This window comes from Strongylocentrotus purpuratus, unplaced genomic scaffold (genome assembly GCF_000002235.5).
Source record: "Strongylocentrotus purpuratus isolate Spur 01 unplaced genomic scaffold, Spur_5.0 spur5_scaffold_9, whole genome shotgun sequence".
Lineage (NCBI taxonomy): Eukaryota > Metazoa > Echinodermata > Echinoidea > Camarodonta > Strongylocentrotidae > Strongylocentrotus > Strongylocentrotus purpuratus.
This window is the reverse complement of record NW_022145615.1, coordinates 31,609,414-31,634,886: the sequence shown is the minus strand read 5'-3', so window position 1 is coordinate 31,634,886 and position 25,473 is coordinate 31,609,414. Positions and strand designations below refer to the sequence as shown.

General features: G+C 36.7%; 1 protein-coding gene across 2 annotated transcripts; it reads left to right on the top strand.

Annotated features, from left to right (window-relative positions):
• The first annotated feature begins 402 nt into the window (after positions 1-402).
• On the top strand, positions 403-23,992 carry LOC100889864 (sushi, von Willebrand factor type A, EGF and pentraxin domain-containing protein 1). Of its 2 annotated transcripts, XM_030976317.1 has the most exons (16): positions 403-1,070; positions 8,557-8,791; positions 9,515-9,576; positions 10,435-10,542; positions 11,238-11,435; positions 12,506-12,625; positions 13,445-13,558; positions 14,091-14,207; positions 14,995-15,249; positions 15,778-15,876; positions 16,361-16,633; positions 17,276-17,524; positions 18,223-18,414; positions 19,150-19,647; positions 20,189-20,341; positions 21,146-23,992. In XM_030976317.1, exons 1-16 carry the CDS (start codon positions 848-850, stop codon positions 22,036-22,038), a joined length of 3,789 nt encoding a protein of 1,262 aa, XP_030832177.1. In that variant the 5' UTR covers positions 403-847; the 3' UTR covers positions 22,039-23,992. The 2 variants fall into 2 exon arrangements, with proteins under 2 accessions (XP_030832177.1, XP_030832179.1); XM_030976319.1 differs by lacking the exon at positions 12,506-12,625.
• The last annotated feature ends 1,481 nt before the right edge of the window (positions 23,993-25,473 follow it).

Genomic DNA, 25,473 nt, shown 5'->3' with positions numbered 1-25,473 from the left:
TCCCATATTAGTCGATCGAATTAAGTTAATCTTTAAGTTGCCCATTAAGATGAGTGTACAGTTTCCTCTTTTAGACTTTTCCGTTTAACTGCCCCCGTAAACCCTTTCTCTCTTTTCTCATCGTGAAGGAGGGTAATCTACATCGATTGTTCTCAAAAGTGACGTCATGAGATGAGAAAACACGGAATAGTTTGCTAACCCCATCCCACTCTACGATCCCCTTTAATCTGGGTATTCATGTACCGGGCGTTGCTTCTCACCGAAGAATAGAACGTTGGTCTGAAAAAGCATTGTTATTCATTGGCCGAACAAATACAAAAGAAGCAGTATGACGGTTGACTACAAAATCGTCCCAACATGCTGTGCATTCATTCGAAACCGTTTCCTTTTATGCGTCCTAAGGCTTGAAGATCTAGAGGACGGATATATACGTTGATGTAATAACAAACGCTGTAAAAAGGACAGGACATAACTACAGATTGCTCTATCGGAGGAAAGAAAATAAGGCTTAACACTCATATTTCATACTTTTAACGCAGACGTGAATATGGAAAGCATCTGAAAAAAGGATATGGGTGAGCTGTGATCATTTGGCGGGGAAACAAAACGCCAATTATTGGAGAAGACCACTTGTTATTATGCGAAGCATTAGTCATCCGGCGACCACACCTAACTCTATGTAGAAACCTGTAACACTACATCGCCTTGTGTACACACACCCGGACACACAATCGCATTCTCTTCGCTCGTTCATTTCTCATCGTGCTGTCTCAGAAGCAAGAAGCCAAGGACCGTTTTCGCGGAGGCACATTTTTCTCAAGGAATATTGGCTCTATTTCATTTCAACATGATGGAATATCATAAATCTATATCGTTTTTGAGGACTTTCATCCTTTCCTTTGTTTATCTTGCCTTATCCGTGAAAGAAACCCAGTCATATTCTAGTGGAGCACCTCTAGACGCCTGTACCACTTTAACACCGGGGCATGGATACACCCCTCAAACTTCTACCAGTCCTTTTACGATTACCCCTCAGTTTCGGAATTACGGACCGAGTACTCAAATGCAAGGTGAGTGTCCTTCAAGAAATCACCTGTAATGGTCATTTCTGGCATATTTGGCATTGTTTTATACTTGAGTCATGCTGGTGTGGTTTACCATCGGCATTATTATAATAAGTTTGGAAGGATAACGTTCAGCGGGAGTGTTACAGCTGGTATGTGATGCATACAAAGTGCACCTGCCCACCGTTGAATGTTATTGAATTATTACATTAACATGTTTATCCTTGTGTTATCATTCGTTCTTTTTATAGACATAATTATGTAGGCTAACTAGTTTACCACTCATACTCAAAGTCAAACATGTCCGAGGTTTGTTGGAAGTTAACGCTTATACATGTACGAGTTGGTGATGCAAGGTTGAGATGAAAAACGGCGTTCTTCCAAATACCGTGTACATGTAGTTCCATGTACTTGTATATTCATACAGTGTATAGGGGCCTATATCATCTCCCCTCAATTTCAAGGATTTTCTTATTTAAATCTGTCTTCTTATAAGTTTCCAGTATGTTCATGTAGGCATGTCTCTTTAAGCTTTACATGTTTATGTACATGTATCTGCACGATATGAATAACCTTTTTTTTTCTCCGTCGTATGTTGTAGTTGTTTGTTAATTTTCAATTATCAATATCTTCAAATTCATATTTTCCAAATGATTCTTTTGAGATGATGGTTCATTGGGCTGTTGTATATTTACCATTATTCTCACACTTTGAGAGTAATCTGATTCTCCTTCTAGCTTCTTCGCCTTCCATTTCTCCTTCTTCTTCGCCTTCCATCCATTTCTCCTTCTTCTTCTTCTTCTTCATCTTCTTCTTCTTCTTCATCTTCTTCTTCATCTTCATCTTCTCCTTCCTCTCCTCCTCCCTCTCCTCCTCCCTCTCCTCCCTTTTCTACTCTTTCGTCTCTTCTTCTTTTTCTTTTCTTCTTTTCTTCTTCTTCTTGTTCATCTCCTTCTTCTTCTTCTTCTTGTTCATCTCCTTCTTCTTCTTCTTCTTCTTCTTCTTCTTCTTCTTCTTCTTCTTGTTCATCTCCTTCTTCTTCTTCTTCTTCTTCTTCTTCTTCTTCTTGTTCATCTCCTTCTTCTTCTTGTTGTTCATCTCCTTCTTCTTCTTCTTCTTCTTCTTCTTCTTCTTCTTCTTCTTCTTCTTCTTCTTGTTCATCTCCTTCTTCTTCTTCTTCTTCTTCTTCTTCTTCTTCTTCTTCTTCTTCTTCTTCTTCTTCTCCGTCTTCTTTTACTTCTTCTTGGTTTCTTTGCCTCCTTCAATCCTGAAGATTCTTGCAGGTCTTTGAGAATTTATGACGAAACCAACCGAATATTAAAGATAATCTTTATCGAAACGAGACCCCGGACGTTTACTTTTAAACAAGGATATCAACTGCGATAAGCATGGAAAGAAAATGTCTTTCATTTTTCTACCGAATTTAAGAAGAACGAGGAAACAAATAGAAGGGGACACAATGACTACTTATCATAAAACCATGGCCTAGCTAGCATATTCATTGATAAGAAGAGACGAAACGGAAGGACTAAGGTCAGGCTATATCATCGAAGAGGAATTCATCGTAAAGATAAAAATGAACCTTGAGCTAAGTTCATGTTTACTGACTGACTAATCAAACCATTAATTTTAGTTCAACCATGGTTCAACACGTGTGTTGTGTTTACCGTTCTGAGGTCAGAATTGTATGTTCAAATTAATCCAGCTGAAAAGATGCATCATGATACATCACCCCAATGTTCTGAACAGGACGGAGAGAGCATGGTAAAAAACTACGATGTCAACATCTTTCGGGATGTGTATTGGTAAGAGTTAGAATACATGCCCACTGGGATTAAGACTGCATCAACAGGATATAATATCAATCTACAAACTAAAATTTTAAGTCACCATTTAAAAGCAACAATAGCAACAATAGGCTGATTGTTCATTGTATCGTTTTTATTTATTTCAAATTTATGGTAATTGTTAAGTAGTCTGTAAAGTCGTGGCGAGTTTTAGTTCGTATTACACAAAGCACTCTGCTGTACAGGTATACCAAAACAGAGTCTGTGTCGTTAAATTCATGTATAATTCATGGCCCACACAAATGGTCACTGAATACTGTGATTTAGCCGCTCAAATCGAACAAATATGAAACGTAGAAAACAAAGAGCGTTCATTATTGTAGGTCCATGATCATATTCGCACAAGCTAATAATATGACTAAAGGGTGGCGTCTATATGAAATCAATAACCCTCATTGAATGCCGCCTAGGGTATCGTACTGAAGTGTTAGATTTAATTAGACAGTGCTATCCCTAGCAACGTTTTTATTGAACTTCTATGGTCAACTACCCATATAAAAGGGGTGGGGTATAATGAAGCCACCCCACCCTGCCCTGATCAGTTAGCCTGTGTGATGATAGGTATATAAATAATACTCTCTACAAGTACAACTGCAATGACTGTAACAACAACAAGTTCTCAGAATCTTCATAATTTAATAAAAGAAAGATAGCATCAACGAGCATATTCTAACGCCAGAATCATACATGCAAACTTAAATGGTAATGACATTTTGTTAATAGATTAAACATGATGAATTGAACTTTTAACAAATAAACAGAAAATTTTACTACAGTGTACATGTACATGTATATAGGACACGCATACTTTTATCTAATAGAAGTAGATCCTTATATGGGGATGTTATTAAACAAGATGACAAGACATGGAGAGGAGATTATTCCGGAGTCTTCAACAGTTACATCACACAGCCCTATCCTCTGAACCGTGTAAACTGCATGTCGATTAGAGAGAGAGAGGGGGGGGGGGGTGAGAAAGACAGACAGAAAGAGAGAGAGAGAGAGAGAGAGAGAGAGATGGAGAGACAGAGAGAGAGAGAGACAGACACAGAGACAGGCAGATAGACAGACATAGAGAGAGAGAGAGAGAGAGAGAGAGAGAGGGGGGGGGGGATTCAAAAAGAAAACGGGGTGAGCCCAGCAAGGTACCATGGCTTCTTCGTCTTGCACTTTACCATGTTTGATAATGTTATTTTCTTTGTGGATTTAGTGGGAAAAGAACAAAAAGCACAATAGGTGATCATCCCTGGTGGTATCATGTCTATGGTTTCATGTTTGCAGGAGAGGTAGGTCTGTCAACATTCACAAAGCAAAGAGGTAGGGCCCAAAATAAAGAAAGCCGTCAGGGTCGAACTCTGGGCTTACCGAGGACTGTATTATAGCAGAAATGCATTTCATATAAATGAAGACCACTTATCTGTACAAGTTGTTTTAGTTTATCTTCTTTAAAACAATTTTTTTTTAAATGGAAAATAAATCTCTAACATGTAATGTATGCAAAAACTTTCATGAAATCAACTGACGGACAATTTTTGTATACCTTATTGCAAACAGGTGTGTACATGTACATGTACCTGCAAAGTGTATAGAAATGACGTGCGTACATGCACATATACGCTGTAATATGCCATTGTCATTACAGTTATGGTCAATATAACATGCAAGACAGTGGTGATATTTTGTAAGTATTTGCGATCTTGCCCTAAATAAACAGGGTTTTATGTAGAGGAAAAATGAAGGCACAACGTCAATGTACACTGTAGTTTACTAAGTATTCATTGTACATGTACATGTAGGTATACCGGTAACTGCAAAAAGTCTAATTTCTGGACTGAAATTTCATACTTTTCCCAAGTTGCTTGGCTACATTGAGGTATGGGTGAGGTGTGTGGGGGGGAGGGGGTTGTATCCTTCAATAATTTCGCGTAAAAAGTAGATGGGGGAGAGAGAGATGAAGAGATAGATAGAGAGAGAGAGAGAGAGAGAGAGAGAGAGGGAGAGAGCGCGTGAGATGATCAAGATTCAGAAGATAGCAATCTCTTCGAGGTCAAGATATTGATATGACAAAATAAAATCGATGAAATTGCCCGCTTTTAAATGTCACGAAGATGTACATTTTTTTGTTAATTTCATTTAATTTCTTTTTTACCACGACGTGGCACTTCACCACCTGATATGGAATATTTGGATAAATTTCGCCAAGAAATCAGTGGGTAGGGTTATGTACATGTATTGTGATTTACATGTACTGCATGTAGGTCGATGTCATAATAACGAGGATCACTGGATGATGAGTACATGTACCTAGTTGGGATAAAATTACATCATTCAATATCGTTACTATGGTAACGCATTGCCGTACCCTCATTACAATCAGGCTAAGTGACAATGTACATTTTGTTGTAGGCCTACTTGACGCATAAATAGAGATGTATATGTACTTATTATTTATGAATGCACACAATGAACATTAACAAGAGTGGCAGATAAAATGTCCACCAAAAGTCAATACCATCAATACATGTATGACAACACGGATGCACACGGTGTACAGACATACATGTACATTTTAATGCAGGCATCCATATTATAATGAGCTAGTCAAAACAGATTACAAACATGTGAACTAAATTAAATTGACAAATTTAACAATTGTGATGGAGAAAAGAGAAAAGTAATATACGACTCGACTCTGAATATTTAGTTGTATGACCCTTACAGTGTATCATACAAGATGTGAATTGGGAGAATCTTCGCCGAGCTTGTTACATGTCAGATCATTTCACCATTATCCTGGATTATATTCGATTGCCACACGCATCTCATTCTGAATAAAAATGGAAAAAACTATCATACACTGTAGCTTCAAAATCAGCGGTTGAGACAATACGAAACTATGGTCTCTTTGAACATATTCTATTTCACTGTAAATGTACATGTAGAATCGAATCCTATTAAAACCGGTATTTTTTAAAGATGGAAATGAAATACATGTAAAAGGGGGAAAGATACGTGCGTAATAAACTGAGAATGACTCCTGGTTTCGTAACACTGATTCAACAAACATATCTGTTGTAAATTCCAGGGAACGATTTATGGTAATTTGAGTCTTTTTCCCCCTTTTTTTTCCTTTTCGGAACCGGAATGTGGAATGGATAAACAGTAACCCATTTGATGACTAATGGAATATCCTCTCCATAAATCCGAGTTTTTCACATTTTGACCTACCCAGATCATTTCAAAAGACCATAATTTATCACTCTACCAAAATGGTCGACGTCACGACTGAAGAATGCACAGTTTTGTATGGAGGCGTGTGAACAATCGTGATTCTGAATTCGACAGGGCCAGACTATCTATTGTTCATTTCACAGGGGCATAGTACATGTATAAAGGTACATACAAAAAGACTCGGAATAATATTTGCTGAAGCGAAGAAGAAGTGCTTCGTTTCTATGGGAAACGCACACAAAAGTGATTATTTTCACGAATAAGTGACTGAAGCACGTTTAGCCTCGGAAAAGTTCAGTCAGAACCGGAAATACAGTACATACTATAGCCCTTTAGCCTAAATCATTTTATTGCAGACCTTTATATTTTGATCTGTTTATTCATTTATTATAATTTTTGCTTTACTAAATATCGTATGTTACACTTTTATAATACGCCTGCATACATGTACATGTACATGTACGTTTATTTTGACTTGACCTAATCTGGACCCTAGTGTTTTCATAGACCTGCATTGAATCACAGTGCTGGAAAAATGGCATATTACTTTTGTTGGCCTAAATGTAATCACACATGTTTCATTTCAACTCCAAAATATTCCACCCGTACTTTTGTCAAAACCGCTGTTATGGAATAATATAATTTAATAACTAATGTCTGTCAAAGAGATATAGGCCTAAATATATCATATACATGTAGGTGTAGTTCATGTGCATACTTCAGAGAATTATGAAAAGCACGTGATCATATACACCTGCCACTTTAAGATCTGCATCACTACATGTACATACTTACAGATCTAGTGGTTTCAAAGGTCTGTGAGTGGTTTTTACGAAAGTGATATCAAGATTATCGTTTCCTAGACAGTATACCACTGTCAATTGTATAATGGTCTATAGATATTCTAAATATACTGTATATAATATTAAAATATTTTCTTCTCTCTTTTCTCTTTATAATTCTTTCTCACAGCTTTCTCTTTCAATTTGATTACATTTTTTCTGAAACTCAATTCTTTTTGTCATTCTCTCACCTCTTTCTTTCTCTTTCCCTTACAATCTTCAAGCTTTCCGTTGCCGTAATTTCTTTACTTACAATGTACATGTACACTATAATTATGTAAGCTCAACAGTAATTCCATGATCACACTTTAAAGCCCCTCTGCACTAGTTTGGCATGGAGGGATTAGACCTCCCTGCGAGGTCACTGGCAGGAGGTTATCTCATCAAATCAGCTCTCAATTAACATAAGAAAAAGGACATCATGGGGATCATCTGCTGGATCATCGGGTACCACTTACATGTAGGCTGTATATAGGGCGCAAGTAGCTAAAAGTAGTGCAATGGGGGGGGGGCGGCTTTAAGATACATGTAGTATACATCCTATACATATTCAAATCACAAACTATTTTACTCAGTCTATACCAGCCAGATGAATATTAGTATACGACAATTGACACCACTAACAAATATCCTACACAATTATACACATTCATTTCAAGTAAGCAAGCCAAGTTATTGAATGGGAATAGGTCGAGACTTATGCTACTCATAATTATTAATGAAAGCCACCTGCACTTTTTGTTAAACCCATTGGCATTTCGAGGCACTGACTAACGGTGTAATAAAATCCCTTTTTTGCGAAACTTCAGAGAACTTGACCACCACATCATGACCACATCAATTTCTTGAAATATCGTGAGTTCTGATGCAAAGTCTACAGTATGTGGTGCCAGTGTCCCGCATTATTATCGGTTGGGCCAAGGATGTAGGATTATATGTTATAAGCTCCTTGGTTAGGCATAATAAATATCAAAAATGTATATGTATCTCTCTCTCTCTCTCTCTCTCTCCCTCCCTTTCTCTCTCTCTCTCTCTCTCTCCCTCTCTCTCTCCCTCTCTCTCTCCCTCCCTTTCTCTCTCTCTCTCTCTCTCTCCCTCTCTCTCTCCCTCTCTCTCTCCCTCTCTCTCTCTCTCTCTCTCTCGTTACCCCTCTTTACCCCCTCTCTCTTTCTTGCTACCCTTACACATGTACATGTCTTGTAAGGGTCTTATTTTCAAGTTACATTATACATTGTACGTCAACATTGTCAAAGCCTTTTCAAGTATGTGAACGTGTACACTTATTGTAATTCAACACCTCAGACAAGGTTATGAACAAAAGTAAGCCGACAATTCATGCATATAACTCTCGGATTGTTTTTGTGTAGTTAAAATTACAATTACAGTGTATATGTTAAGGTGTCTTCTATTTTACAAGCCTTGATTTGTTTTTGTTTTGTCTTAGTTCATTTTCAAGGGATCCTGTCATATTGACATACATGAAAAGAAAAGAAAAATCGTAAAGCAATTACTAGGATTTTTTATGTTAATGGTCTCGTTTAATTTTATTTCTCCATCCATTCATCCACACAGTAAATCTGACGACCACCAGCGGGATCTCGTTCAAGGGATTCATGGTTCAAGCCCGGGTAGTAGGCACATCCACACCGGTCGGTATCTTCAGCGACACCTCATCAGTAGGACAGAGGATAAATTGTCCTGGTGGCTTTGCTAATACTCTCACTCACATCAACAACGATCCTAAGACTTTGGTCTCTGCAATGTGGACAGGTCCAAGCGACATCAACGGAGCAGACATCGAATTCGTGTAAGTTGTCCTCAACGACGTCCATCATTCTGTAGATAAAGAGTATATTTTGTTTGTATATTACATCACCTCTGTGAATAGGCTTCTAACAAAAAATGATGTTGTATTGCCTTTTGCGACCGACCCAAATATCTTGAAATCTACGGTCGGCTTTTTAAAAAATGTTTTTTTTGGAACCGTTTTGTATAAAAATAATGTATTAAAGCAATCCAAACTGAGAAATATCCGCCCAAAGAGAGAGTTTTAAAAAATATATATTTCCGACCGACCGACCCATGTTTTAGCACCTAACGGGCAATGCAACATCTTTTTTCTAAAGGCCTTATGAAGGGACTAATTTAAAAAGACATGCCAATATCACATTTTTTTTCTCCTTTCATACAAATTAGGGAAGTTTTTGTTTAGTTTTTCTTTTTTATTCAAAGTTTGCAGTGATTTTGATTGTAACCAATTACACATACACCTGTATTTATGTCATCAGTGAGACATATTTGATTGCGCTTTGGAGAAAACGAAATTGATTTGGAATAATATACACCTGTTTTTAGATGGTGGAAGCATGAAAATTAAAGTGTCGAGACCCCTCTTGTAAAAATATCACTGATATTTTGAAAATGATATAACATGCATGAGGATAATTATATCACTTTGCAACTACACATGACACGCTAATTTTAAATTAAACTCTATTAATTATATATTTCCAATGTTTTCATCTTGCAGCGGGACTTTCGTTAACCAGAGGGCCATTTATTGGACATTCGTCAGATCATTCACGTTGACAGGTAAGAAATACATTGCACAGTCTTCTGAACTAAGTATGATTGGGGTTATGTGTCTGGAAGCTGAACAAAATTATAGATATCTCCTTTGCCTTTGGATATAACAAACACAAATTATTCCAATAGCACGAAATATCATAAATATGCGTCCTTTATAATATTGTTTAATGTGCTTTATCTAGAATAACAATGAAATTGATAATTGTAGTCTTTCTTTTATGTTCATTTTTCTTATTCCTGGTAAAGTAGTGGACAGTACATGTCCAAATACCCTGGACTTTCCTGACAACCATATTACATACGAATCTGTATAGGGTCTACCATTTTCGTAATGTAATCGAATTTAATGCGCGAATGTTTGTGAAGCTCCTCCATACGAATGATTTCATTCACCTGTTTCGTTCTATTGTACTTCAATAGTCAGAATGTGAATTGCATGCACTAATTGTTGCTAGGTAGGACAAATATTATGGCTTGTCCTACCTAGCAACACGTAACGTATGCAATATGCAATTCGCATTATAACTATTGGAATGCGTTTATTCGTAACATGTGAATTAAATAAGTGGTCCTCCCTCCTGTCTTAGATAGTTAATGATGTCAGTAACCAGGTTACTGAACATGATTATTTTGCGAAGACGGTTCGTTTGAGAGGTTAGCAAAATCATATTCCTTTCTTTAAAATCATCAGTTGGCCTGAAGTCTTGTTAAATGTTTTCGGCTAAGTCTTGATTGAATGCATGAAGACAATGATTGTTGTTAGCTATCGCACTCTGGTATGCGGAACTGCGACAATGGCTTAATTTATTAGAAGGAGAACATAGTGGATTTCACATGACAATATTATGTTTACCTTCGTAGATGCATGTATGCCATCACCGTGCCAGAATGATGGTACCTGCTTTCGAGCTGGTACGGAGGGCTATCATTGTAACTGTGCAGGTGGTTTCACTGGAAAAGACTGCTCTGGTAAGATTTTTTTAAACAATTTCACAATCTTGTCACCGTCTTTCGTTTTAAGAAGTTACAGTACGACCATGGGAATACGCCAACCAATTTGAACAAAAATAATAGATTCAAATTAGTCGGCAGTAAATCTTTTGTCAAATCAATTTTTCTATGTTTGATTAGGGGGTGGGGGGGGGGGGCTGTCTTCTCCTGATACCCCTTAGGCAAACGTTAGTGGCTCTTGGTATATACGTATATCAACTTAGTTTGCAAGTATAACAGGTGATCTAATTTCAAATATAGACATGAATGAACAACTCCTGTAAACAAAGTTAAAGAATGCTTACAAAATACACATAAACAAAGTATTTGTGGTCTGGTCTCCCCCATTATTTTGGCCTAACCCAATCTGGAAATATACAATACGAAAACGAATGGTGTAAATAATAATCCTTCATGATAATCCTTGATGTCCTTGCTTTGATAATGGTGTACTCTCGTAAACAGTTCTCAATGCAATTCAAAAATCCCTCAAACCTAAGAGTGGGACTAGAAAATAGAGGGGTAGTTCATTTGAGCAGACAATTACTTAGAGGTAACATCCCCCATCAATCCAATAACAGTATTCAATCTTACTCATACATTATTTGAATCCATGTCTAAACTAATATGATTTTTTTTCCTATGTTGTCTTCCTCGTATACCCCTACGTCCAGACCAAGCGCCATGCGCAGATGAGGTTCTAACATGTGGCGTCAACCACAAACAATGTTTACTCAGCGGGGCGAACGAGAACTCGTTTGTTTGTGTGTGTTTGGACGGTACCTTTTCAGTCAATGCACCGTGCGATGGTTCGACCATGGCGCCTCCTACCACTTTACTACCAACAACTTTACTACCAACAACAGAAATGGGTAAGTGACGGGGGACACCGATGCACCTTATTAATCTCAGTAATACCGCCAAAACCGACTCCAACCGAACAATATGTTGGCTATTCGGAGTAATGCGATTCTGTTTCCGGTCTCGTGTCTGTCTTGTCGGAGTGGCTGAGGCAAATATACCCCAGTCACATCGCTATGGCTCTAAATCGACTGATTACCGACCGATTTCTCGACCTTTCGGTGGTTATATAAGCTTTGTTCAGTTTATTGTCTGTCTATTGACCATCTCGTTGGTGTGACTTGGTATAATAGGTAACCAAGGTTATCTAACTATTGTTACCTTTTCTTTCTTATTAATAATAACTTTTTCAAAATAACACTCTACAAAAGTTTCAGTAATAGTGAGGCCTTATGCGAGATTAGAAGAAATGCAATCCTTCCTCTATGTATTAAATATAATTGTCATTCAAAACATAGTTCGCTTTTGTTCTTTTCAACCTCCATAATTTTCTTTAATAATAATGACATAGAAGTAACTTGTAACGATATAATAAGGTATATTTGCTTGTGTTATTATTATTTTTTAATGTCTGTTGTAGTCACTACTTATTTGTGAAATTATTTTTATTTTTACATAAATGCTATCCATCTAATATTTTGATAGACATTACACACCTGTAGTCAATGCAATTCTGGTTAGTGTTAGTATCCTTTTAATATATCGAATTTGGAATAACATGGTGCAGTCTCTTCTTTTGATTCAATTATGTAGTGAAAATATGTAAACAATAATGTATAATTGATATTATTGGACTAATATATATCTACAATGACAGGCATAATGTTAGCAACAATAAATATATTTAATTCATCAGCAGTTAACTTTCATTCATATTCTTTCTCCATTGCACCTGTTACAATCTTCCATTAACCCCTATTCCTTCTTTACCTCTTTTCTATCCCTTTCCGCACCCTTTCCGTACATATTCCCCACCCATTCCGTACCTATTCCCCACCCATTTCCTACCTATTCCCCACCCATCTCGTACCTATTCCCCACCCGTTCCCCACCCGTTCCTTACCCGTATCTGAAATAATAGTTCACCCATGTACCTCTAGCCCGTGTCAAAATGGCGGAATGTGTCACCTTAACTCTGCTGACGAAGTTCAGTGTTTCTGCACGGCTGGATATACCGGTACTAGATGTGAAATAGAACCAGGTAAATAAACACTAATGATGCAAAGAAGCATCCTTGGGGAACTTCTCTCTCATCATAGAAATCGAATTGTCTATCGGCTATCGCCAAGTTCCCTTTGAGCGAGTCAAAATCTGATGTAGATTTTTGAAATCGAACCATGAACTGAGAGGTAGGATAGTGACATTTTAACCAATTTCCTACTTATTTGCATCCAACTTAACAAGCTCTTGACTTTGATGAAATACAATTTGGCAGGGCTTGCGAATAGATCAACATTTATTTTGCGAATATAATTTTTCCACTTTTAGTCACTAATTTTTAGTTCTTTTCTCATGATGTAATCAAATACGAAATAAATCTGCAGAGTAACCTCATCGGTTTTATAAATTACGATAACTTCGTCTTTATCTGAATAAAATCTTTCTCGTTATGGCCCCCCACTTCCCCTTTTTACACAGCACGTTTAAGTTCTGGGTGATTAATAATGTATCAAACAACTAACAATCTGTTTCATACTTCGTCTATTCAAATCATATTTTTCACTGTTCGTTGAGGAAATACCATTAAAACTATTGAAAAAATATAAAACGTCAAACATTAAGGCCCGTATTCACAAAGGAGGTTTGTCGACAAACCTAGATTTATGTGCGTCATAATTATAATGCGTTTCGACGTGTTTTTACAGACCAAGGTTTGTAAAGACGCGTCAAAACGCGTCATATGACGCACATAAACCTAGGTTTGTCGACAAACCTCCCTTGTGAATTCGGGCCTAAATGGATGCTTTTTTTCCAACAAATGTCTCTCATGTATTTTTTCTGTAATTTCTCTCTCTCTCAGATCCATGCAGAACGGGACCATGCCAAAATGGTGGTGTGTGTATTAAAGAAGATGCTTCTTCATACACATGTGAATGTCGGACCATATACACAGGTCCACAATGCCAGTACACAGGTAAGATCCATCTTAGGAAAGAAAGATGATGCATGAAATCCGTCACAATGAAAGAGAATAGTGAACTGAAGTGGACAATTATGAAACATATACGGCAGACATCTAACCAATGGTTCATAAAATGATGTGGGGAGAGTGACATCTTCACTTATCATTAACTATATAGAATGCATATCGGAGAGTATATGTAAGGCTTATATTTGTTCGTTTGTTAAATTAGTATAATGTTATGACAAAGCAGTCATTCTTTCTCTTTCCTTCCCTCATATAAATTATGCTTAATATCCCTTCTTTTCTTTTTTTTGAGCGCATAAGGACTTAAATTTATCTTTGTGATATGCACTATATAAGAATAGTTTATTATTATTATTAAATTATTTAGAGAATGTAATTTAAACTTTACACAAGCTTAAAGACAAATTGCGTCCTGATCGAGACAGTTATCAAGTCACTAGCTAAAGTTTAAAGATATCAATATAATATGTTTGATTACGGCTTATCCCATTCTCTTAATTCTGTTTGTCATATCTAGTCGGTTGTGCCTCAATTCCATGTCAAAACAACGGAGTATGTACCAGTACAGGGATCTATGGACAGGGATACGCATGCGATTGTTCTACCATGTATTCTGGTACCGATTGTGAAATAGGTAAGCTTGGGGCGCGTCCAGGGGGTCGCGGGTATCCCAACCCCTCTTTTCTTTTTCAATTTTGCTTGTAAAAGGTTAGGGAAATTTTAACCACCTCCCCCTTTTTTTCCCTCAACAATATTGCACTTCCCTGTAAGGAGACATTCTTCATCAAAATACTTTACTTTTCTTCCAATACAAAGACATATTATCGTAAACTTAAATTATCATTTTTTTCTCTCCTTTTATTTTTTCATTGGTAATCTCATACTTGAGATTCAATGTTGCTGAACGTTTTGGTTTCTAAGCATGTCTCTTTTTCAGCAAAAGTTAGATTCATAATTGAGCTGACTCTGAACAAACAACAACAACAACTTCTGTATCAAAGATTGAAATTCTACATACATACTTACTTGCTTTTTGGAAATGAATAAGGTCATCAGATGCTATTATTCTTCAAGGTTTTGTCTAAAAAAGACACTTTTCACATCATGTAAAGATAATGATTAAAATATGACTCTTTACCATTAAAGTATTTTGTGTCTGATGCAATTTAGCGGCAAAGCATCGCTCCGTTATATAAAGAGTTGCAAGTGATGTGAGTAAATCACAGCAATTACAAATTTGCAAACCTTGTGATCATACTTGACTTAGAGTTTATGGACATTGCATTTCTCTTTAATTGCAACTAATGTGGAATGGCAGTGTTCTCCATTTTAAAATCTTTATTTAACCGGCCCTTCCCAGGTCTTTTATATTAGCTTGGCAGCTTACTGATAACATTTTGATACCATGATTTCTTTTACAGAGGTGGACCCCTGTTTGTCTCAGCCGTGTATGAATGGAGGATATTGCAGCAGACGAGGTGATATGACAGGATACGTATGCACCTGTTATGATGGATACACAGGTAACAGGTGCGAGACTCCTCCACCACCTACAACCATGCCACCACCTACAACACCATCGCAGCCTACCACACAGCCACCAACAACCACACCACCACAGCCTACCACACCACCACCACCACAAACCACACCACCAGTGGTTACTACTACACTAGGTGAGAAGAAAACACATTGTCCTTTCTCTCCCTCCCATTTTCTCCGTCGATAACGGAGAAATATTACCAGTATACCTTTCTAATCGCATTAATATACATCAATCTCTTTCCCTTTCCTTCCTTTCCTTTTTTTCTCCTTTTTTTTCTACCTCTTTTTCTTTTTCCCTTTCTTTCCATCTCTCTTTATTTTTTTCTAGAAAGACATTAGTAATAACAAGCAAAATTCTGTTTATTTCATGTCTGTATTAAATAATAATTCAATAACTTATATTTCTACTAAAGTAAAATGACTGTTTCAACTGCTACTCTTGCATAATAATTCTTGTAGAAAAATCTCTTCAATAAATATTGCTGTACCGTCAAAATTACTTTAAATTGAAAATAAGAATAATAGAGTATTATTACACTCAATATTGGTAGCAGTGGCACTGTTCTTACAATGATTGTGCGGACACGATTTTCTTCACGACTCCCTTGTTTACTGAAGGGGATATTCTGATGACTCATATCTCCATCTTATTCCTGTAGGTTCTGGAGAATGTAGCCAAAGCTGTTTGAATGATGGAAGCTGTGTTGATGGTTCGTGTGTATGCATCACTGGATTCAGTGGTCCTCGATGTGAACAAGGTATGGCTGAAGTCATAGACTAGTCGTTAAAACTCATTTTACCCGGGCCCCAGTCACATTGCCAAATTGACTCCAAACCATCTCCACAGACTCCTTACATGTACCCATTAATTCTATTTGGGTTAATACAATTTTTGTGTTCATTACGCAGTCAGATTGATATCGGTCTCGTCGGTGTGACTGCAGTATCTTTATTATCACATGGTTCTCCATGGTTTAATGTATTCGCAGAACATATCTTCAACTAAATTATCAGTTTATCAAGGATCTACAATGGTGTTTATGAACTAGACTTCAAATATTTTCACACGCATTGAATACTTGTATTTAATAAAATGTATTAAATGAAATCTCTTGAAGAGTTCCATACTAATTAATAGCAATTTCAAAGTGTAAGTTTATATGTGAGTTCTTCTTTCTTTGCGGGTGTTTTAAAAGTTAACTGGCATCATGTTATAACTTTCAAATATTGCTTTTCCATTAGACGGGCGACCATTCTTCACCAACTGCCCCGAGGATGAAACCTTGACCTTCGTATTGGACGAAGGAACCAATGTAGCCTCCGTTGATTTGGATCCCATCACAGCAAGGAACTTCAACCAGGAGACCCTCGACGTCGTCTTCATCGTCGGACCTGACCTGAACACTGTCACTAGTCTTGAGTTCTCTGAGGCGTATGCTGAAGGTCAGGTCGTGGTGGCCCAGGCCCAGGATCAGAATGGTAGACGGAACTGCAGCTTTGTGATCAGGCTACAGGGTGAGAAGCTTGGTGGTACTCAATATACAGTCAAACAAAAAGTGGTCTTTGTAGACAGGTTTCTTTAGTACATGTTTCAATGAGAAACCATGTTCAAGGAAAACAAAAATTGTGGTCCTTGTAGACAGGTGGTCACTAAAGCAGGTTTGACTGTACTATAGGTTGTGAGAGTGAGAATATTTCTGTTAGTGGTGTATCCATCAAAGAGGGCAGAGCATACCCAAAATGAATCAAACCTACAATTGAGTAACCTGGTCTTAGGTCTTCAGTATGCCTCAATTTGAAGTAACTTGGCTTAATGTTTACCCCTTTTGGAAGCATGCACCATACAGACCTCTCTAAATACTCGAGTTCCTACATTTTTGCCCCAGCTAACCCAGTTTTTGTGAAATTGAACAAAGACCACAAAGTAGAGGTCCTGAGGAATCGGGTCATACATTGTTGTTTTCTGCAGCTCCTAAAGTTTCCAGGTTCTAAGTTTATTCTTTCTGTGACGAAGTAGTCGTACTGTGATATTGATAGACAAGGAAGTTTATGTTACCAGTACTTTCTATTATTATCTTTATGTTTATTGTGTATTCTACGAAACAAAAAACCTTTGAACTAACCAAAATGTTGTCTTCCCTTTCCCCCCATCACCAGATAATCAAACGCCAGAGATCACCTGTCCAGAAGACATCGTAGAGATCAGTACATCCTCTAGTCAACAAATCACATGGCCGGATGCTGAGGTCGAAGACAACGCTGACCCTTCACCCGTAGTGACCTACATACCTACCCAAGGGTCGATGTTTGATACTACAGGAGAGACGGTGTCAATCATTGCCCGGGCAACGGACACATCGTCCAACTACAAGGAGTGTATCTTTAGGGTCACTGTGCACATGAGAGGTAGGATTAACAACTGAAGTGATTCTAAAGAGAATTGTTATATTTTATCCCATGGAATAATCAAAGCTAACATACATTCCACAAAACAAAGTAAAAAGACAAAGTAATACATCTAAATTTTGCCTGTAGAGGTCAGATTTGACTTCATTCCAAGTCTTTGTGGGAAGGATGATAATATGATTGATGACAATGGTCTAGAATCCCTCTGATATTACTCCGTAGTTTTGACAATATATCTCTAATTTAGAGTTACTCAAGGTGTGGTAGGCCTACAAGTAAAAATGTTCTTAATGTATTAAATATAACCATCAATTGCTCTGCTACCTAGAAAGTATTTATCATTATAACTACTTACACATCCATGCCAACAAAGTTATTCAAGATGTTATTACAGGTTATTCAACTTTGACAACATGAATGTACCATATAATAAATCACCCTTACCAGGTCATTTTCAAGTATGTGAAAAAATTGATATGTACCGATTTATGCTTTTTGAAACTGTGACATATTATTAAAGCTTACATCTAAAAGTATTCAACCAATGCCCAAATTCAACCAATCCCACCTTTTATTCTTGAGTTACAAACAAATTAAACCCTTCAAAATTACATGGGTATGAATAATCAAGCTGTTAACTGTATCTAACAGAAAAAATGCTTGTCATAATCACATTTCTCAACTCTTTCTCAATCTAGACTTTGACTGCGATCCCTTTCTAACTGTTGAGAATGCTGAAGTATCATGTGATAACGATGCCAATGGACGAGAATGCCATGTGTTATGCAATACAGGGTTCGTCAAGACAGTGGCCAATGACATCAGATATACCTGTATAGCAGACAGTGAGGCCTCATTCTGGGACCCTTCACCTCGAAGTATATGTGCAGGTAAGTTGGGTTGTTTCTTGCTCTGTTCTCTACCCATATATGACTTGTTCCATCTGTCTTATTCTTTCTCTCTCTCTCTCTCTGTTCTTTCCTTTTCTTTAGCCCTTGCCCTCTTCTCCTTTCCTTCTCACTACAATCCTGCTCTCACTCTTTCTCACTCTTTCTCTCTCTATCTCTCACTGTTCTCTTCTTTCATTCTCCTTTCCCTCTATAAGTTTATCTCTTTTTCTCATACCTTCTCTCTTTCTCTCCCCCTCTTTTCTTTCCTCTTTCTCTCAACTAGAATCACAATTTTGTTCAGAAGTGTTTTTTTCAAGAGCTTCCTCATTGACTATATGCTTACAAGCCTTAATACTGATTAATTTAATCAGTTTGATACGACTTTTCAATGTTTTTAACAATTAAATGTATTAATAGTGATGACAAACTTCTGTAGGTTAAATTATTAAATTTGATACAGAAACAACAAATTTTCATCCCAGTCAGCTCAAATGTGAATCGACTTTGAAATGACTTGAGTCATGTGCATATTAAAAAAAATACTGCCTCCTTTAGTCTTAAGAAATTGGGTGCCACTATTTCTTGGTTGAATTCTATATGTGAAAAAACTGGTATATATTCAGAAGGCCCCCAAAAGAAATATACATTTAAGTAAAATATCAAAACCTTAATTTGATGATCATGTTGCCATACGATTTTCTAATGAATGAATCTCTTTCTCCTTTATGTCACCAGAAGCCGAAACTGGGAATGGAATCACCAAGACGACTAGCATATCCTTCCCTCTCCAGTCAGCCTCCTGCCCGCAAGAGACACCAAACTTCACATCATCCATCGCCACCAACATCACCAGCACCCTAGATACGTTCAACCTCTGCTCCGTGGGACCAGCATCCGCCTGCGGGGAAGGCAGTGTCAGCACAGCATGTACCACAAACACCGCGCGACGCAGGAGAAGCAGTGAAGTTATCCTCTCACGAAGGAGAAGAGATAACAGCGTCCTCTTGGTTGATATCAGTGTTTATTCTCCGGTTGACAGCAATTCCGATCGGGGCGAGATAGAGGAAGATATTGATCAGGTGACGGATGGTATTGTGGATGTGGCAAACAATGAAGGATTTGAGCTGACAGTTAATGGTGAGGTCGTCAACAACGTCCAATCAGGGACGAGAGTACCGCAGGAGTTTCAGTGGTCATGTGACAGTGGTATGGTATCTTCAAGTTCAGGATGTGGTGAGTTAATAATTAATGAGAGTTTGAAAAAGGATAGGAACTATTCAAAAATGTGAAAACAGAACAGCAAATCTTTGAACATAGAGAACATCAGCACTTTTCTCTGTTGTTCTTATTTTTATTCTCATTCTGGTACCCGATAGACCTCATGTAGATCTTGTGCCATCTTTTATATGAATGACTAAGTATTATTAATCATTTCTTTATATTTACTGTTGTATTTATATATAAGCACTTTCTAACATATGATCAAGAGTTCGAGACTCATTAAAAAATATATAAATTGTTATGGTTTAAAACTCTGTTCACTCTAGATCTTTTCAAAAAGCATATAATCTATCTAATGCATGTTCAGTCATATCACTTTTACTTGCTGACCGTTATACAAACTTTGTTGCTTACAACCATATAAGTTTAGAGTACAGGTTATCATAGATACATAATATTCTTTAAACTTCTTGTCAAATGGATAATAATGTTAACAAATTGAATGAATGGCATAAAACTAAAGCAGCAATCTTTGTATTGTTCCCTTTCACAGTCCCTTGCCAACCTGGTACCTATTATGATGAGAGCAAAAACGTCTGCTCCTTCTGTTCCAGTGGAACCTACCAAGATCAAACCAAACAGACCTCCTGTCAGCAATGCCCTGGTGACTCTTTCACTGATGCTACTGGATCTGTCTTAGCTGACTGTGAGTATTTCGTTATTCTGCAAACAAACTTAATGGTTCCTTTAAAGGTCATCTGTACTACTATGGCTATGAGGGATTAGACCACCCAGGAAGGTCACTGACAGGTGGCTATCTCATCAACTCAGCCCTCAATTAACATTAAAAAAAGAGGATCAGGCATTGTTTTCTATATAGAGAGAGCAAGAAGCTACAATTTGAAGTAGTACAGTGGGCCTTTAAAGTGAAGGGGGTAAAAATTTGTATCAAACGTTATTGAATAAGGGATATACAGTAAAACCTATGGCCCGTATTCTAACTTGTCTAACTTAGTCATGTTTAAAGTTAAACAACAATTCAGTTAAACAGGAGTAATTAGACCCAAATTCAGAATACAGGCCTATGGGTTCAGAATCTATCATAAACAAGCAAAACATCCTTTGTGGAAAAAGTATAAAATTAATTGGAAACTTTCCATGTGCGGACTGAAGAATGCTATCCAAGGACATTTTTTGAATAAATGTATTCAGAATTCCTTAAAAACAGCCTGGTAACTCGTAATAGTACGTGTATCTTTGTCTTTTATACATTTTCCTAAAGTGATGATGTCTATTAAGACTAATTGGTTCAGTACAGTGTAATTTCAGTTACAAAATCATTCATCAGTTCAAGGCTCATTTTCTATTGGAAAGAAAGATTTATATTTACCACAAAATAATGGACACTCTCTGTAGGACACCTTTTTAATGTAACTGTGTAAAGTAACAATTTCCTTTAAGTGAATCACTTAACCAAAGGATGCCACCCAATATTTCTTTGACTTTCTAGGTTTTGATCCATCAGCTTTTCAACTGACACAAACACAGTGGATCCTGGTGTACATCGGATGCAGTCTAGCTGGAGCATTCATCCTCCTCATCCTCGTCACATTCATCATCTGCTGTTGCCGTAGCAAAGAGGAGACACCGAGAAAGGGCAAGGATGCCACCGATCATCTCACCTACCTCAACAGTGCGTTTGAAGACGACGCTATAAACAACGATATGCATTACACTAATACATTAACAAGGAATGGGTCAACACTACCGATGAATGGGCACAGGAGCAATGGTAATGGTCCCAGAGGAGGGGATAACAGATTGATTGAGATTCCTAGTGATCCTGAAGTCCTCTATGCTGAAGTTCCTGTGACATCTTTCAATGCGAAGGGATACAATGACTTTAACAGTAGGTTGTCAACGAATGGACGAGCAAATGGACATGTTAACAGTGTGTCAGCGACTATTGATATGGATACCATTCCCCGCCCTCCCACTCTAGGTGCCCCTCCTCCACCTCCTCCGCCCCCTCCAGCAGAAGATAAACCCAAGCGTATCCTGACAGAAGATGAACTTCCACCCCCTCCACCAAACAACCATCATTTCAACGGTATGCCGGGGGATTCAGCTCCCTCTGGACCCCCTCCTCCACCCCCAAAGGTTCCTGGTGGCCCAACTCATTCACCACAACTTCGTGGAGGCCCCCCTCCACCACCACCAAAACTTCCTGGTGGCCCCCCTCCACCACCCAACGTTCCTGGAGGAGTTCCTGGAGGAGTTCCTCCCCCTCCACCCCCACCCCCTCTCCCTTCAATGAATAGCAACAACAACTCTTACACCAGCTCCCCATCCGGAAGTACAACAAGTGGAAGAAGTGATAGGAGGGCTAGGTTTTTGCTGTGAGCAAGTACGGCAAAGCTAATTAATGTGAAGAGATGACTTTGAGAAACAATGCTTGATGTACATTACAAGTAGCACAGCCTTGCATCTATAATACAAGAATCGATCATCTTGCTACAAAGATAACTGAACTTGTTAACTTTAAATACATGTAACATGTCCTGCAGAATATGCTACAGCGGTTAGTTGTTTGAGCACGTCAGCCCATTCCTGTTGTACTTTAATGGAATTGCGATAAAAGTTTAACTTTGTCAAATTGCAGAAAAGGCTTTCGATCGAAATGCAGCCAAATAAGAGAACAGAACCCCTCTTTTCATTGTCAAAATGAAAATACTGGATTTCAGTGTTTCTTCCCATGATTATATCCTCCAGAATGCACTATACTTCCACTTCCTATGTATCTTTCTGTTTATTTGATATTCATACAGAATCAATGGGCTTTCATTAAAAAGGCAATTACAAGCAATGTTAATACACATACAGCTAAAAATGTATACATTTTTGCAGGTGCTAAAATGTGTTATGAACGTATTTTATGTTCCTTTCTTTACACTTTTGTATTAGGTGATGGTCTTCATCGACATGCTCATGTTACATATATATATTTTGACAGTTGTGTACAAAGGCCCTTTATCTGCCCATGCACAGATAGTATCTCCTAAGCGGCTTATTGTTCATGTATTAGGGATTAATGCAAATTGTTTACTAAATTAAACAATAAAAACGAATTTACAAAATGATTTGTATTCCTTCGTGAAAAAGATGTGCTTTTCTGCTTTTGTAGAGTATTATAACACAGCATATCTTAATTTGATTTGATTTTATACTTTGCAATAGAATTAAAAGTATTTGATTTAGAAACCAAGGCTCAGTAATGATTGTCGCAATGGACTGCTGGATACAGATTTGTCTTTCATTTTGATATTATTTGATAAGAAGTCTTGGGTAAAATATTTATGTCATGTTTTTAAAATTTATTTTTTATAAAACTAGGGGTCATCAACCAAACTTATAAACTAATCAAGAAGAAAGAAGACTGGTTTAAGTCTGCTTATTTTGCAGGTTTCATGTTTATCTATTATGTTTAAGTTTTTACCAAAATCAAGAATATATTCAAATTTTTGTTTTGTTTTATTTTTGCTGAAAAAAAGACCAATGTTCAATTCAATTCAATTCGTTTTCAAAATACGAAGAGTAAGTCTTTTGTTTTCAGATTAAAAATGCACTTTAATTTTGAGCTGGTCTCGGAAATTAAGAGATACTTGATCAATGTAATGAAGCATGTTTTTACGAAATGTGGAAGTAAATAACCTGTACTATAATGATACCAAAATTCAAATAATTAACTATAAATCAATGTATAAACTGTCAATTTGCAAAGATATGCCAAAGTACTCTTTTCCCAACTTTTGTATGATCCTTGAATGCAGGTTTGTGATTTGGTTATGAACAATGACATGTTCTTTTCATTTGTATGACATATGCACATTAGCCATGTAAATATATAGAGTATACCGGTATATCATGGTGCAAATCTTCTTTTTCCTACAATTGTACAATGTTTTGCTTTATAGCTAAAGTACTGGTGCATGGGAAAATGTTAATAGCTTTTTGATAATTTTGTCTCAAGTTTGTATATTTTGAAACATGTATTCCTTTATCGTATCACTTCTGTTACACGTCTTTCATGAACTATATCGCCTCACTGCTTTGTAAATGTTATACAATAGTACCAGTACTTGTATTTGGTCAGTACTGACTGTGAGTTACTGAAAAGGTTAGTCATATAAGAAGAGTATTTGGGGAGAATAATTAGAGAAAATAAATTATGCATTAATTCTTGTAATTGATGGAAAATACATTTTTTGTGTATGTGTATAGCAGTATACATGCACAGAGGGAGTTATTAGGCAAGGCCTTTGATTCAACTTGTATGCACATTATCAACATCATATTTTTGATTTGATTTGATTTTGATTTTGATTTGATTTATTTATTTTCCACTCAAATATCCACAAATTAAATGACATATATAAACCATACAGTAATACAATATATAATAGAACAAATGAATTATATATTGAAGAAAAAATGATTGTATACATAACTCAGTTGCCTTTACTTATAAATGAGATAAGCTTATTAATCTTTAATTATCAAAAGTAAATTATGCGTCAATATCACTGTGCCTACACTTCCACTCTGTTTGATTTAAAGAATTGGTGAGCAATTATGGACAATTTTTGAAACATTGATTTGCAACAAGAGTAGAGTGGGTTGTTAATATATAAGACAACTTTTGGATTTTCCTTTACCTTACAAGTTATTTCTTACTAAAGATATGCATTCTATAAATTGTATTTCAAGACAAAGCAATTAAACAGACAAAAATAATATTGCTATTTTTCAATCACTATAATTATGTATCGTTATGTATTTTCAAAGTGGGCATTAAGTGCTTCATAGTTGCTATACATTTTCTTCTTCTTCATATTTAATGTATTCATTTTTACTTTTGGTATTCAGTCATTTATGTTGCACTTGTATACTTTTGTAGTATTTTTATACAAATTGTCTGCTAGTAATGTATGACAAAAATGTACAGAATGAATGATTGACAAGTCTCTATAGGCAGCAGAAAACTATTTAGGCATCTCTCGAGTCAATAATGTTAAACAAAGGATTGTTTATATTGATATTTATGAATAAAAGGTAGACACCAAAGTAAAATGATGTTTTGAAGTTTTCTTTATTTTGATTGTGATCTTACCCCATATCCAATTGATCAACATTTTGATTTCATTTTGAATTTCACAATATGAACTTACCAGCCAGAGTATTCCATTTTGATACTCTATCAGTTCAAGGTACACAATTCAACTTCTTCAAATAAAATAGATTAATTTTACACTGGAGACAGTTAAATAATATTGTATCAGTTGGTATATTTATCCCATTAAAGATATTTTTTAATACAGTGTGGCACGGGAAGATTATTTGTGTGGCATATAAAGAACTAACTCAAACAGCATCAATATTTCTTCAGTATCGTATTAGAATATCTTGATTAAAATTAAAGCCCCACTGCACTACTTATGGCGGCTTGCGCCCTCTATATATCAAACGATTCCTAAGCGGTGACCGTTGGTCCCCCATGGTCCCCTTTTTCCTATGTTGAATTGAGAGCTGATATGATGAGATAACCACCTGTCAGTGACCATGCAGGGAAGTCTAATCCCTTGTGGCCAAACTAATGCAGATAGGCTTTAAATGCTCAATACCATATACACTTATTAATTCTAAAAATGTATGGGGAAACCAAGCAAGTACTTTCTCCCCCCCCAAAAAAAATAAAAAATAAAATAAATAAAAATTTTAAAAAAAAATTTAAAAAAAAATATATATATATATAATGATAATAATAAAAAATAAATATGT

Bases quoted from the DNA above. Each gene is read 5' to 3' on its own strand.
- LOC100889864 (XM_030976317.1), top strand. From the start codon at position 848: ATGATGGAATATCATAAATCTATATCGTTTTTGAGGACTTTCATCCTT. The intron at 15,877-16,360 runs GTATGGCTGAAG...CTTTTCCATTAG, and splicing joins TGGTCCTCGATGTGAACAAG to ACGGGCGACCATTCTTCACC. The intron at 19,648-20,188 runs GTGAGTTAATAA...TCCCTTTCACAG, and splicing joins ATCTTCAAGTTCAGGATGTG to TCCCTTGCCAACCTGGTACC.